This window comes from Alligator sinensis, unplaced genomic scaffold (genome assembly GCF_000455745.1).
Source record: "Alligator sinensis unplaced genomic scaffold, ASM45574v1 scaffold755_2, whole genome shotgun sequence".
NCBI classification, from domain to species: Eukaryota; Metazoa; Chordata; order Crocodylia; family Alligatoridae; genus Alligator; species Alligator sinensis.
Window position 1 is genome coordinate 1,454,111 of NW_005841883.1, and position 12,140 is coordinate 1,466,250.

General features: G+C 40.0%; 1 protein-coding gene across 3 annotated transcripts in view; it reads right to left on the reverse strand.

Annotated features, from left to right (window-relative positions):
- Positions 1-1,845: 1,845 nt before the first annotated feature.
- BMPR2 (bone morphogenetic protein receptor type 2) overlaps positions 1,846-12,140 on the reverse strand; it is a 185,306-nt gene continuing 175,011 nt past the window's right edge. For all 3 annotated transcript variants that reach the window (XM_014516903.2, XM_025196683.1, XM_025196684.1), the window contains 3 exons: positions 9,343-9,515; positions 6,933-8,212; positions 1,846-5,861 (listed from right to left, as the gene is read on the reverse strand). In XM_014516903.2, coding sequence (XP_014372389.1) covers positions 5,614-5,861; positions 6,933-8,212; positions 9,343-9,515 — 1,701 coding nt within the window. In that variant the 3' untranslated portion in view covers positions 1,846-5,613. The remainder of the gene's footprint in view (positions 5,862-6,932; positions 8,213-9,342; positions 9,516-12,140) is intronic.

Below are 12,140 nucleotides of genomic sequence, written 5' to 3' on the forward strand. Positions count from 1 at the left end.
CAGGCACACTGAATGACAGGGTCAGAATTCAGGATGACCTTGACAGACTGGACTCGTGGGCAAATTGGAATCAGATGAGGTTTAACAGGGATAAGTGCAAAGTCCATCATATGGGTAAGACGAACCCTCACTACAACTACACGATGGGTGGTGGCCCTGGCTGGCACAGCATCTGAACAAGACCTAGGGGTTACGATCAACCAGAAGATGAAAATGAGCCAGCAGTGTGATGAGGACACCAGGAAAGCAAATAGAGCTCTGGTGTGCATCAGCTGATGTGTGTCCAGTAGATCCAGGGAGGCGCTCTTCCCTCTCTATTTGGCACTGGTAAGGCCTCAGCTGGAGTACTGTGTCCAGTTCTGGGCACCACACTTCAAGAAGAACATGAATAAGCTCAAGAAGGTACAGAGAAGGGCCACCTGTATGGTAAAGGAAATGGAGGGTAGGCCCTAGGAGGAGAGACTCTGGGACTTGGGCCTGTTCAGTCCGAGTAAGAGAAGGCTGAGAGGTGACTTGATAGCTGCCTACAAGTATGTCGGGGTGAACACCAAGATCTAGGTGAGCAACCCTTCAGGAAGGCACCTCAAGGGAGGACAAGGACCAATGGACATAAGCTTATAGAGGGTAAATTCAGGCTAGATCCAAGGAAAAACTTCTTCTCTGTAAGGGTCGCCAGAATCTGGAACACGATCCCAGCAGAGGTGATGCAGTCACCATTCTTGGAGGTGTTCAGAAGGAGGCTGGACAGGCACCTTGCTGAGCTCATCTGAGCCCAATAACTTTCTGCCCATGGCAGGGGAATGGACTTTTTGATCTTACAGGTCTCTTCTGGTTCTATGAAAAGTGTTGAGCAACTGAGAAACAGAAATCTACTGAAATGAATTTTCTGTTTTAAATAGTGTTGGGCACCTGAGAGAAAATGTCACAATCCAAGAGACAATTCCACAATCCAGATACAGAAGATGCTGAATGAACCAGTCTGCAGTGTAGGTTTCATGGACTAATCTGATGGGTTACTGGTTTGCTAAATTCTTACAAACGATTCTCAGTCCAAAGAAGTTAAGTCAGGACACAGCCTATAGGTATACTCCACTTTACTAGGCAGTGATTATTTCAGTGGGGGTTTTTTGTTTAGTTTTGGGTTTTTTTACTTGATTGCTTTTTCTGTTTCAGTAATAAGTAACTACTATTCTAAGTGCAAGTAGAAATCACAGCATAAAATGAAATGTTTTTCCTGGGTTGACCTGCATGCAGGAATTTAAATCACGACTGACAGGAACCAAACCTATTCAAGTTTTTGTTTTCCTAGCTGTCCCATTGATTACTAGTTCTTTTTATGTTATATAGAATTGGTGGACTGCAAGCCCAGTTATGGACAATGGTGGAAACCTGTATCACCAGTATTCATAGTTCCAAGTCAGGATCTCAAAAGTATAAATGTAAATCTATATATGGGAGATCCAATAATTAAGATACAAACATGGAGAAATCCACTGTTCTGACATATTTTGGCAATTTAACACAAAGCATGTAGACAATTTCCAGAAAAGCTATGCTGATTCAAGGACAAAACAGCTGGCCTTTTAATTTTTTGTTCTATAATAAAATTGCTTTTTGAATATATTTCTATTAAAGGTAACACAAGTGGAATTTTTTGAAACCTCTCTCTCAAATACTTTACAGATATCACAGGAACATGCAGCAGAGTCCATCCAGCAAGCATTGTGGCATATATACATATACTACTCCCAGATATATTTAAAATAGTGTAATTAAAAGTAAATAACTCTTAATTTAAAAGAAAATCAAGATATATTATGTAATTTTCTGAAATGGGGCACTTAAATGTAAAAATCACAAATGTCATCTATATTCTGTTTTTTTCATATAGTTGAATTATAGCCTCTTTATGCCTTTTGTTCACATCAAAAATTGCTTGGTTTTAGTAGCAACAGAATGTTGGGGCTTTACAAAGATTACTGGGGTCAAAATCTTGGTGTGGGCATGATTCAAAACTGAAAAGCATTTGGTTTTATGATGGTTAGATAAAAAATATCCTCCTATCCATCTGCTTACTCCAGAAAAGCTCTTTAATCCTAATAGCTACAGGAAAAAGGATATGAAAAATACATGTAAATGTGTATAGAAGAGATTTTTAGACACAATTTTGATGTATTGTTACTCAACAAATGCATCATATATATATATAACTGGACTTTTCAAAACTGATTTACTGCACATTCATTATTTATATAGATTTGATTTTCAGAATTCTCCTACTTAATTTGATTCCCTTAACAGTAATTTCCTGAAGTATTTTTGTGAACTGTGATTTAATATAATTTATAGGGACTGCGTTCTGTTTTAAAGTTTAGATAACTTACTCTGGACATAAAGGGACTTTACCAATTGTACATTAAAATTAAGCTATACTAATCCAATCTCATGTACCTCTGCAAAATTAGAGCATCCTAGTATCTATTCAAAACGTAATTGGATTGATCTTGAGAAGAATGATGCCATTTCAGTTGGATTTACCAGGTATACTATGATAAAGTGTACACACTTGTATTGTATTGAAATTGTATTTATATGTGCTAGATCATGTAATAGAAACCTTCTAACAATTATGATTTACCTCAAAGGTTTTCAGCAAAATTTCTGTGAACGAAAAAGGAAAACTGCAGAATGCCAGAAAGGCATTGGCGGAGTGATTTCATTAAATCTTTTGATTGCATTAAGTATAAAAATCTTGGAATTTACAGTAAGGACTGGCTTGAAAACAAAGGCTAGAAGACCGGTGCAAATCAGTCTTGGCAAAAAGCAGCAGTAGCTAGAGCAAATAACTTTTCCTGCCCTAGTGTGTTTCAAGTCAGATAAAAGCATGAGTGTCTTACAGATGCTTGTCAAACTAACATTTTGAAATGATAAATGATTCATGTAAAGCAAAGCAAAAAGTCAATGGAAGAGATGTGAACAGTCTTTAGCATGCATGATATGATAATTGTTGCAAAAAACAAGGAATTCTATTCGAGACAGTCAAGCTGAAACCTCCCAAAGTGTGAAGAATTTCAAATTAAGATAAACACAGAAAGAGACAAAATCTAGAAGTAATATTAAGACCATAATACCATTAATTTAGATCAATGTGTAGGCAAGCCAATCTGTAAGTAAGTAGCAAGTTTTCAATGTCTGGGATGTGAGCCTGCAGCAGACGGCAAGCAGGAGAAAGACATGAGAACAACATGGAGAAAATTAGTCTTTTTTTCTGCCAAAAAATACAGTTGTATATTTGCATACCAGCATAACAAAGCATTGTGTCTCTGAGAGAAGGAGAGCTATTTGATTAAAAGGTTTGGACAGTGCTTAGTGATAAAAGATGGAGGACAAGTTTGGCCCTGCTTTATGCTTGTGCACTATATGGGGACAGTCTATATCAGGGGCAGGCAATTATTTTGGGTGGAGGGCTGCTTACTGAGTTTTGGAAAGCCATCGAGGGCCACATGACAGGCAGCCAGGGGCAGATAACTATTAATTGTCTAATTTTTTTAGGGGCCCCATGGGCGGACAGAATGGCCTGGCAGGCCACATCCAGCCCATGGGCTGCATTTTGCCCAAACCTGGTCTATATTTATAAAGACATATCTGATAGCAGATTCTGACCAAGAGCATTTAAAAAGCATGAAAAGAAGAAGCTATAGAGATACAAGGAAACAAGAAAGTGTAAGGAGTAGGAGAAAAGGCTTTGTTATTACAGGTATAGGAACAGAGTCAATAAAGGGTCTCTCATGGAGAAACTGTATGATAGCAAGATCAGGAAATAACTGGGCTTGAAAGGACAAAAATTCAGCCAGAGTCAACTGAAGAAAGATGGGTTGTGTGCAGTTCTTGCCCACCAATATCCTGCTATTGGCATTTGGTGTGCTGACTTATTTTTTATCACAGGTTAAGGGTTTTTTTTATTTTCTAAGCCTTAAGGATTTGAGCAGTTTCCCAACACAAGTGAAAAATGTTGCTCAGTATCACAGCAAGCCAGATTCTACAGTTCTTTAGCTACTTTGTGTTTAATTTTTTTCAGCAAGACAAAATTACTCCTGAGCCAATGTCCTTATATGGGGGCAGTGAGTTCTGTTAAAGTCAGCAGCCAGTATTATTGCCCTGAGAAGATAATAATAATATTGGCTTGAAAAGAAGCTGAGATCAATACTTACCCCAACAGGTATTACATTACCGGTCACTGATACCTGACATCAGTGCATGTAGGGTTACATACATTTTAAATGTTCTCATTAGGAAAAGAAAAAAGAAACTAATCTCATGACCATGATTTCTTTAAAGTTTAGCTTAAAATTTGAACAGCAAGCTGAATGAAAGGGTCTAGAAAAAAAACTTTGAAGGGAAGAATAATTTTCACTTAATTCAGCATCAGCCAATTAAGATGCACAAACTTGCAAATGTAATGTGCTTGACATTGCTCCGGATATAGATATTTATTCTAAGGAGCTAAATAGTAAAAGCTGAGATTCAACACATGACCATTTTGGGCCAATCACAAGTCAGTACTCTTCTAGGCAACAAAATGTCTTAACAACCTACCTTCACTAGAACTCTTAGCAGGATAGTTCATTAGGATTTCTGACAAAAAACAAACTTTTAAATACACATTAACAGCAATAAGAAAGTTTGCTTAAATACAAATAATGAAGCTGCATCAAAAATAAAATGGAAAAATGGCTGACGTATTTTGTTCCTTTACATTTTGTTCTATGTTTTTCTTCTAAGAATGTCCCAAACTAGTATAATATCTGTTATGAAGTAAACTGAATAGAAGTTTAAAGGATTAAAGAAAAAGTATCTGAAATCATATTTTTTGTTCCTTTTTAAAAGCCCTTACAAGGTGGGGAAAATTCATGCATTATCCATTGTCATCTTAGAGCACAAGGACAGATACAGGCAGCTGCTTCAAGCTGGCTATGGCGTGCAAAGTTCACTGTCGTGAATGACTGACTGCTAAATTGTCAGGGACAAATTAACAAATACTCACAAAGATGGGGAGAATGTGTGGCTGGTTTCAAAACACACTTTACTGTGAACTATAGACTATTGCACATTTCAACGTAACACAAGAAAAGTAGGGAGTTCAAAAGATAATACACTTTGTAACATAAAAATATACAAACTAGCTTGTGCACAGAAATCAAAACATGGATACAAGACACCACTGCAGTCAAACCTGTCTTCTAGTCTGTATGTTTTTAGTGACCTTTAGAAACTGGTCTAAACTGATTATCAGCAATACTTTTTTTGTTATTTTTTTAAAAAAATATTTTGAGACCACATTTTTGATACACATATATATAATTTTGTGGTCAAAAACAGACAGACTTAACTTTAGCGATACTAAATAAAAGTGCAAAAACGTTCAAAAAAATAAAACAAAATTAAAAAATATGGAAGCATAAGCTAAAAATTTTCTGCATAGCTGAAATCTATTTAAAGCGAGTCCTTGGTAGGGGATGTGGACAGGAGGAGAAAGCAGTTTTTTTTTAAATGTCTTCTGCATTTTTGTTTCAAATAATGCAAAAATGTCATTTTATCAACTTTTAAAATATTTCACAGACAGTTCACTCCCGCATCCTTAGACACCATAGTTGTGGCAGTACCTCCTTCTGCAAGGTAAACAGCAGTGCTGGATTTAGAGTGGACTGCCCTGTCGCTGCCATTATTGTTGACCTCACAGTCCAGTGGTTCAGTAGAGATGACCCATGTTGACGGGCGCCACCGCTTCAGTGAATAAGGAGTTTTCACACGTTTCTTGATCTTCTCTCCTGAGCCTGGCTTGCCATCTTGCAACGAGTCACCTATTAAAGATAAGTGAGTAGAAAATATAACATTGTAAGAAGAAAGCACTTGAGAGTTCAAGGTGGTTATTTCTAGAAACAGAATCCTTTCAAAGCAAGCACAGTGACAAAAGATGTAATTAGTACTGGATGCATAGTAGGTGCCATTAAAACACTGGATCAAATTCTGCTCTCACTTAAACAGTGGAACTCTGTAGTTATGCCACTGGAGTCATTTGGGTTACTTTGGATACTTTTTGCCCCACATGGTGTACCATTCAGGTGGTTTGCACCATAAGGGTATCTTTCTGTACTTGAAACAGGTGACACAGTGGTATCACAGTTTCTACAGGGTAGTAAAACACTTAAATCTTTAAAAACACTAAGTTTTTAATGGCATGATTTTATTACTTAATCTTGTAATTCCATTCTACCTGTTTCTTAAATAGGTTTTCACACACAACCACAGCCAAAGCCCAGTTTTTAATTACCTTGGAATACTGTATTGCACAATTCAGGGTTTGAGACACCTACTCATGGCTTGCATAGGGCAAGAAGAAATGTTGCCTAGGATGAAGGACTACTAGCTGCTCTGGAGAGAAGTGGAAAAGAAAGAAGCACAGTGACTAATGTATCACTAGCCCTTTTTGAGCAAGGGAAGGGAGTTAAGCTCAGAGCCACTACCTCTTAGGGGAAGAGGAAGGGTGAGAAGAGGGATCATAGTGGAGGAGGACTGGGAGGCTCAAAGTCTTCTATTTTTTCAGTAGTAGCAGAAATGTTCTGCAAAAAGGAAGGCATTTAGTTTTTACTGGACTTGGGATGACAGAGCAGATATTAGGGGAACTGATTTATTCCAGGGATGGGGGAGAAAGAAAGAACTGATATATTTGAGGGCCTGAAGCACAGAACTAATTTACTGGGAGAAAATTAAGCACTAAAATTAAGCATGAATGAGATTTGGGAGGGTGGCTTTTGGGGGTGACACACAGCACAAATGTTTACTAAATTACTCAATAACTAAGCATCCAGACAGGTATGCTTAGTTATTGGATAACAAGGTGTTAAGGAAATTCAAGCTCTCTCTGCACTTACATTGCATGCTACTGCTATCCAAAGTATTTGTGGCTGAGAGATCCAGTGAATTAGGCCTCTGTGCTCTTCTGGTCTGGGTCTGGCTAGGATTTGTTGCCGTGCTCTGGATGCTGACTGCAGCTATATCTTGCACTGGGCAAGGATTGCTATTGTTGTTATTGGCATTTGTTCGTCCATTATCCAGCGGCCGCTCTCTCCTGTCCACTAAACGATCTAGAACACCTTCATCGTGGCTAACTTGCTGCTCCCGTCTCAGCAGAGGTTCATGCTCATCAGGGCTTGAGTTAATATTCAGCCGACTGTCCTCTCCACTGAACTGGTTCTGAAGCATTTCTTGGGCCCTGTGTGTCACGGAACTGGTCGTCTGGCCAGATGGCACTGCTCCATTGGCATACTGGGTTGTTACAGCATGTGAATTTATGCTGTGGCTCCTCCCAGCCACTCCGTTCATAGTAACTGTTACCACATGAGGTTCTGCAGTATTGATAGTGTTCATCTTGGCAACTCCAGTTTCTACTTGCTTCAAGTTTGATTTGTGCTTGCCACCAAATTTCAGTCTTGGCTCCTTTGTTGAATTTTTGGTGTTTAAGGGTAGACTAGTAGGCCTCTTCGGCAAGTTTTGCTGCTTCGGTAGAGGGTAGACCTGAGCAGATGGGACATCTGGTATCAAACATGCTTGACCATTCCCTGCTTGTGAGAAGTCCTGCTGTCCAGTTACCTCTACTGCTAATTTTATCAGCGGATAAAGCAAGCTAGAGCTGGTACTGCTGAGTGGATCTGGTCCACTGAACTGTTTCAGGGAATGCTCCATCAAATTCTCATCAGAACTCTCCTTTAGGTTCTTATCCACTTCTTTTGGATCCAGCTTGTTGGTCTCCAGGTCCTCCTCTGTTAGCTGCAGACAAACAGGAGTTGGCCCAATAGGCTGCATGACATTTGTAGCATGTAGGTTTGCTTCATCTGAGTAAGGCATCTCAGATATAGTTGTCATGCCAGTGCTAGGAGTAAGCCCAGTTGTATTGGTGGTAGTAGTGTTGGTGGACAAGCTGGTGACGCTAGTCTCAGGACTAGGGATTCGAGCCTGTGCTTGCTGTCTTTCATAGTTAATGGAGTTTCTGTTCTTTTCCCCTGAAGTCAGTGGCGTAGTGGACATTGAATGCTCAGAGGAAATGTTCTTCACAATGCTGTCAGTGTGGTGGACTGAGTCTTCAATGTAGGAGGAAGAAGAATAATCTGGATAGGGCCTGATCTTTGACACACGCCTATGGTGTGACAGGTTGCTTTAAAAATAAAAGAAGAAAAATGTTACAGTATAATAATGTATTATCAAGTATTATCAAGTACATAGTAATATAAAGCTAAATCAGCTTTCCTTTGGGAGACCAATTACTTCATGAATTCTGACAGCACTCTACAGCTTCTACAACCTCTGGCTGCCATGAAATGGCATTAGTAGATAAGAGACTTCATCAAAGATGTTACTCTGGGTTTTTTTAAAGCCAAATATTAGGAATTTTGTTCTATTTGTTCCATATGCTGATTGCTTAGTTTACTATTGAGCTACGCAAGAGTAAGCGCTGACAAGAGATACTGAGGAGGCAGTAGGTAAAGGAAACCTTAGAGATGGAAGGAAAAAAAATAAAGGCAGTCACAAAATTTTGATAAAATCCATGGTTCTAACAAATTTGTTAAAAGTGATCCATGTGTTGAATGCAAATTTAACATGAGAAGAAACACTACCACGAACAGCAATAATATCTCCCACCCTGCATCTACAGAATATATAAAATGTTAATGTCAACTCAGCTGACTCTCCTTCCATCTGGATCATTTACAGTCAGAAAAGAGAAGTTCACAGCGCCTCTGAGGGTCAGAATAATTATGAATTCAATGCTGACCTTGTGGTTCCTTAATTGAAAGAGTGCAGAACTGAAGCTCTGAGTGATTTCCTGACCTCATGTTTCCCAACTGGCAATGAATACACACAACTTTTAGCAGAAACATTTTAAACAGAAATATCATGCATCATTTAGCAGCAATTCCTGAAGACAGGTCATAATAATTTCTTTAGTTTAACTGTGCAAGTCTATTTTTTGGGTGGCTATGTAACCCAGCCAACAAAAAAAATCAATCTCCTCTGTCCAAAATACAGTTTACATCATAGGCATATGGGCTTCAGAGATATTTGGGGAATTTGAGGACTCAGAGCTGTGAAGAATCAGTTTCTTTGTGGATTCACAGATTAAATTAACAACCTGGACCAAATTATACAATGTCCATGTACAAACTAGCTCGCATAAGCATGTCAATTCCCAGGTCTAGGAACATTCAACTACTATGGACAGTCTAAATTTAATCCTTAGGTGCTGAAGTTCTATTTAATTGGCTAACACTAAACTTAATTTCTTACCGTTCATTTTGCATGGCAGTAGACATAGGATTGACTGTTGGGCTAACTGATTTGTTCCTCTCCCAAATCATCATGAGTTCAGCCATTCTCTCCTCAGCACACTGGGCTGTCAGTCGTGCTTCAGCATCTTGGTCCCAACAGTCTTCAATTGTCTCTTTTAGTGACCTTATAGCCTGCAAAAAAAAAGGCTTGTGTCAAATTATTCACCTTTGATATTACATTTCAGCTTTGCTATCCTATTGATTGAGTGATCGTTTTCAGTTTTTCTAGAATGCTACCAAAATCTGGGCGACAAGACAAGAAATGTGTTAGGTAACCTAAATAAAGGAGTCACTCTAATAGTCTTATATTCTAACTGTTCTAACTGTTCTTATATTCTAACTGTTCTACGGTTCACCATAATGAGCATTTAAAATAAGTCTGTAAAACCTCACCACTCGCTACTAGCTCACAACATCACACTTACATGAGCTGAACCAAATGGAACTCTCTTTATAAAACAGCTGTTAAACTTGCTTCTTCCAGAGCTGTACTTAACAGTGCCATAGTTAGGATACCTGCAAGCACAGACTCCTTGAACACTGTTGCAGACCTTATTAAGCCTTAGAGGCTGCTTGCAGGCATTTAAAAAATGGTGCTTTACTTTAAACTTGGCACACTCCTGTGGAAAGCCAAGTACATGACTAGAAGAGGCAGTGTTTTAGTTGGACTTGGCTTGCCAAACATCTGTATAAATTGGGTACTTTAGGAGGGTTTTTTGGCACTTTTAGCCAATAGCTGATTGACTCAGCTTTAGATATAAGCCCCACAGAAGTGTCTGATCTCTACAGACGCTGAGGAGTTAGGCTGAACTAACACACTGCTTCTTTTAGGTAAAGGGTGGGGGGGAGGGAGGGTTAACGTCTGCAAGCAGCCAGAATGCTTTATAGGAATACAAAAGGATAAAGTAGGCTAAGTTAGCATAAGTTATGTCAAGCAGTCAGACTAAGGGAAACATAGTCTAAGGAAATGGTAAAAAGTGAGAAAACATCATCAGTGAGATAATTTTAGAACTACATTTTAGAACTAATGGTAAAGGTGAGAGAATTGTAAAGTAGGCCAGAGGTGAGAGAACTGTAAGAGTTTAGCTCCAAGCTAGTTAAAATAATTTAATAAGAGAATTAGAATATTTTAGGATATATGTTTGCCATATTAGAAGTAAAGTGGCTTCATATTATTGATTAGCTAATAGCTAATAAAAGAGTTGGCTTTACCCTCAGACAGTGTTCCTCCAGCTTAGAACCCTGGATCATGAGGAGGTTCCCCCTTGCTGGTGTAACAAAACCCTTGATTTTTAAGGACTTAAGATCTTGTCACATAGGACACCTGCAACGTGTTTTATTAGATGGCAGTAAGCGTTACCGTGCTGAATGAAAAGTTAGAACATGTTCTGAGCAGCTGTAGGGTACCATTTAATATGATCTCTAACATAATCTCTACCTTTCTGATTGTCAGTCCTAGCCCCAGCACCACACTGGGGTCTTGACTGGCTCCAGTGTGGTGCACACATGTTTTTTAAGGATCGGCAAACATGGGGGGCAGGGGTCTTGAACCAGTTGTAATGCAGTCCCTGGACTGAGACCGACAATCAGCTGACTGTTCAAGACCCTAGCCCGGCTATGTTTGCAGCTTCTAAAAAACATGTCTGCACTGCACCAGAGCCAGCTCAAGACTGGTCCCAGGCCTGAGACACACAATAAGCTGATTTTAAGATCTTGGAATTTAGTAAGTTTAGGCATTAAGATTACTGTCTTTCTATTTCTGGTATTATAATCATCTCTGTTTTAGGTTCATGAATATTTTCTAATTTCTTCACTGTAAGAACCAATTCTGTTACACATCACTTGTATTGCATAGTTCTATATTTACTTGCTAAATTTAAGGTAAGGTTTTTATGAAAGTTCTTATACCCGTTCCTTTGGAGTATCTGATTTTGTTAGGACAGGCTTCTCAAACCTACCTTGGTCCTCAGGCTACATCTGGGGGTCAAAATGGCAGATGTGGAATTTTTTTCTTTAAACCATGCTGGCCAAAACTGTGTAATGAACAGGGATCCGGGTGTTCTGTTTCCCACAGAAAACAGAGAAAACCATGGATTTCCCATTTTTATCAGAGAAAATGCAGATTTTTCCCTTTTAGAAGAGAAATCCACAGATTTCTCCCTTTTGCAAAGAGCTCTGCAGGACTGGCTGAGTTCCAGCCTACAAGAGCTGTTTGCAAAAGGGGTGGAGAAACTCTCAACCCTGCCTAGAGGGGAAGGGAGAGGGGGAAGGATGGGGCCCGACACTCACACCTACTGAAGACTGTTTCAGGCTCACTGTTCTTGCTGGAGATAAGTGGGGCCTGGGAGCTGCAGGGCAGGGCCGGGGGGCTAAAACTGGCTAGGGGCTGAGAGAGCAGAGAGGTCTGCAGCTGGCTGGGTACTCTGGCCAGGAGAGGGTTTTCAGCCTGCCCACTCCCAGCCAGAGCGCCTGGCCAGCTGCAAATCTCCCTGCTCCTCAGCTCCCAGCCATCTTGGGCACTCCCCAGCCAGGCCCTCTGGCCAGAAGAGGGTTTGTAGCCTGCCCGCTCCCAGCCAGAGTGCTCAGCTGGCTGCAAACCCCCGCTCCTGGCTGGAGTGCCTGGCCAGGGACTGCCCAAGAGGGCTGGGGGCTGAGGTGTGAGGAGGTTTGCAGCCAGCTGGGCACTCCAGCCGGTAGGAGGGGATGGGGGAGGTTGCAACCTCCCTTGCTCCCTCAGCCCACAGCAAGGTTGGGCAC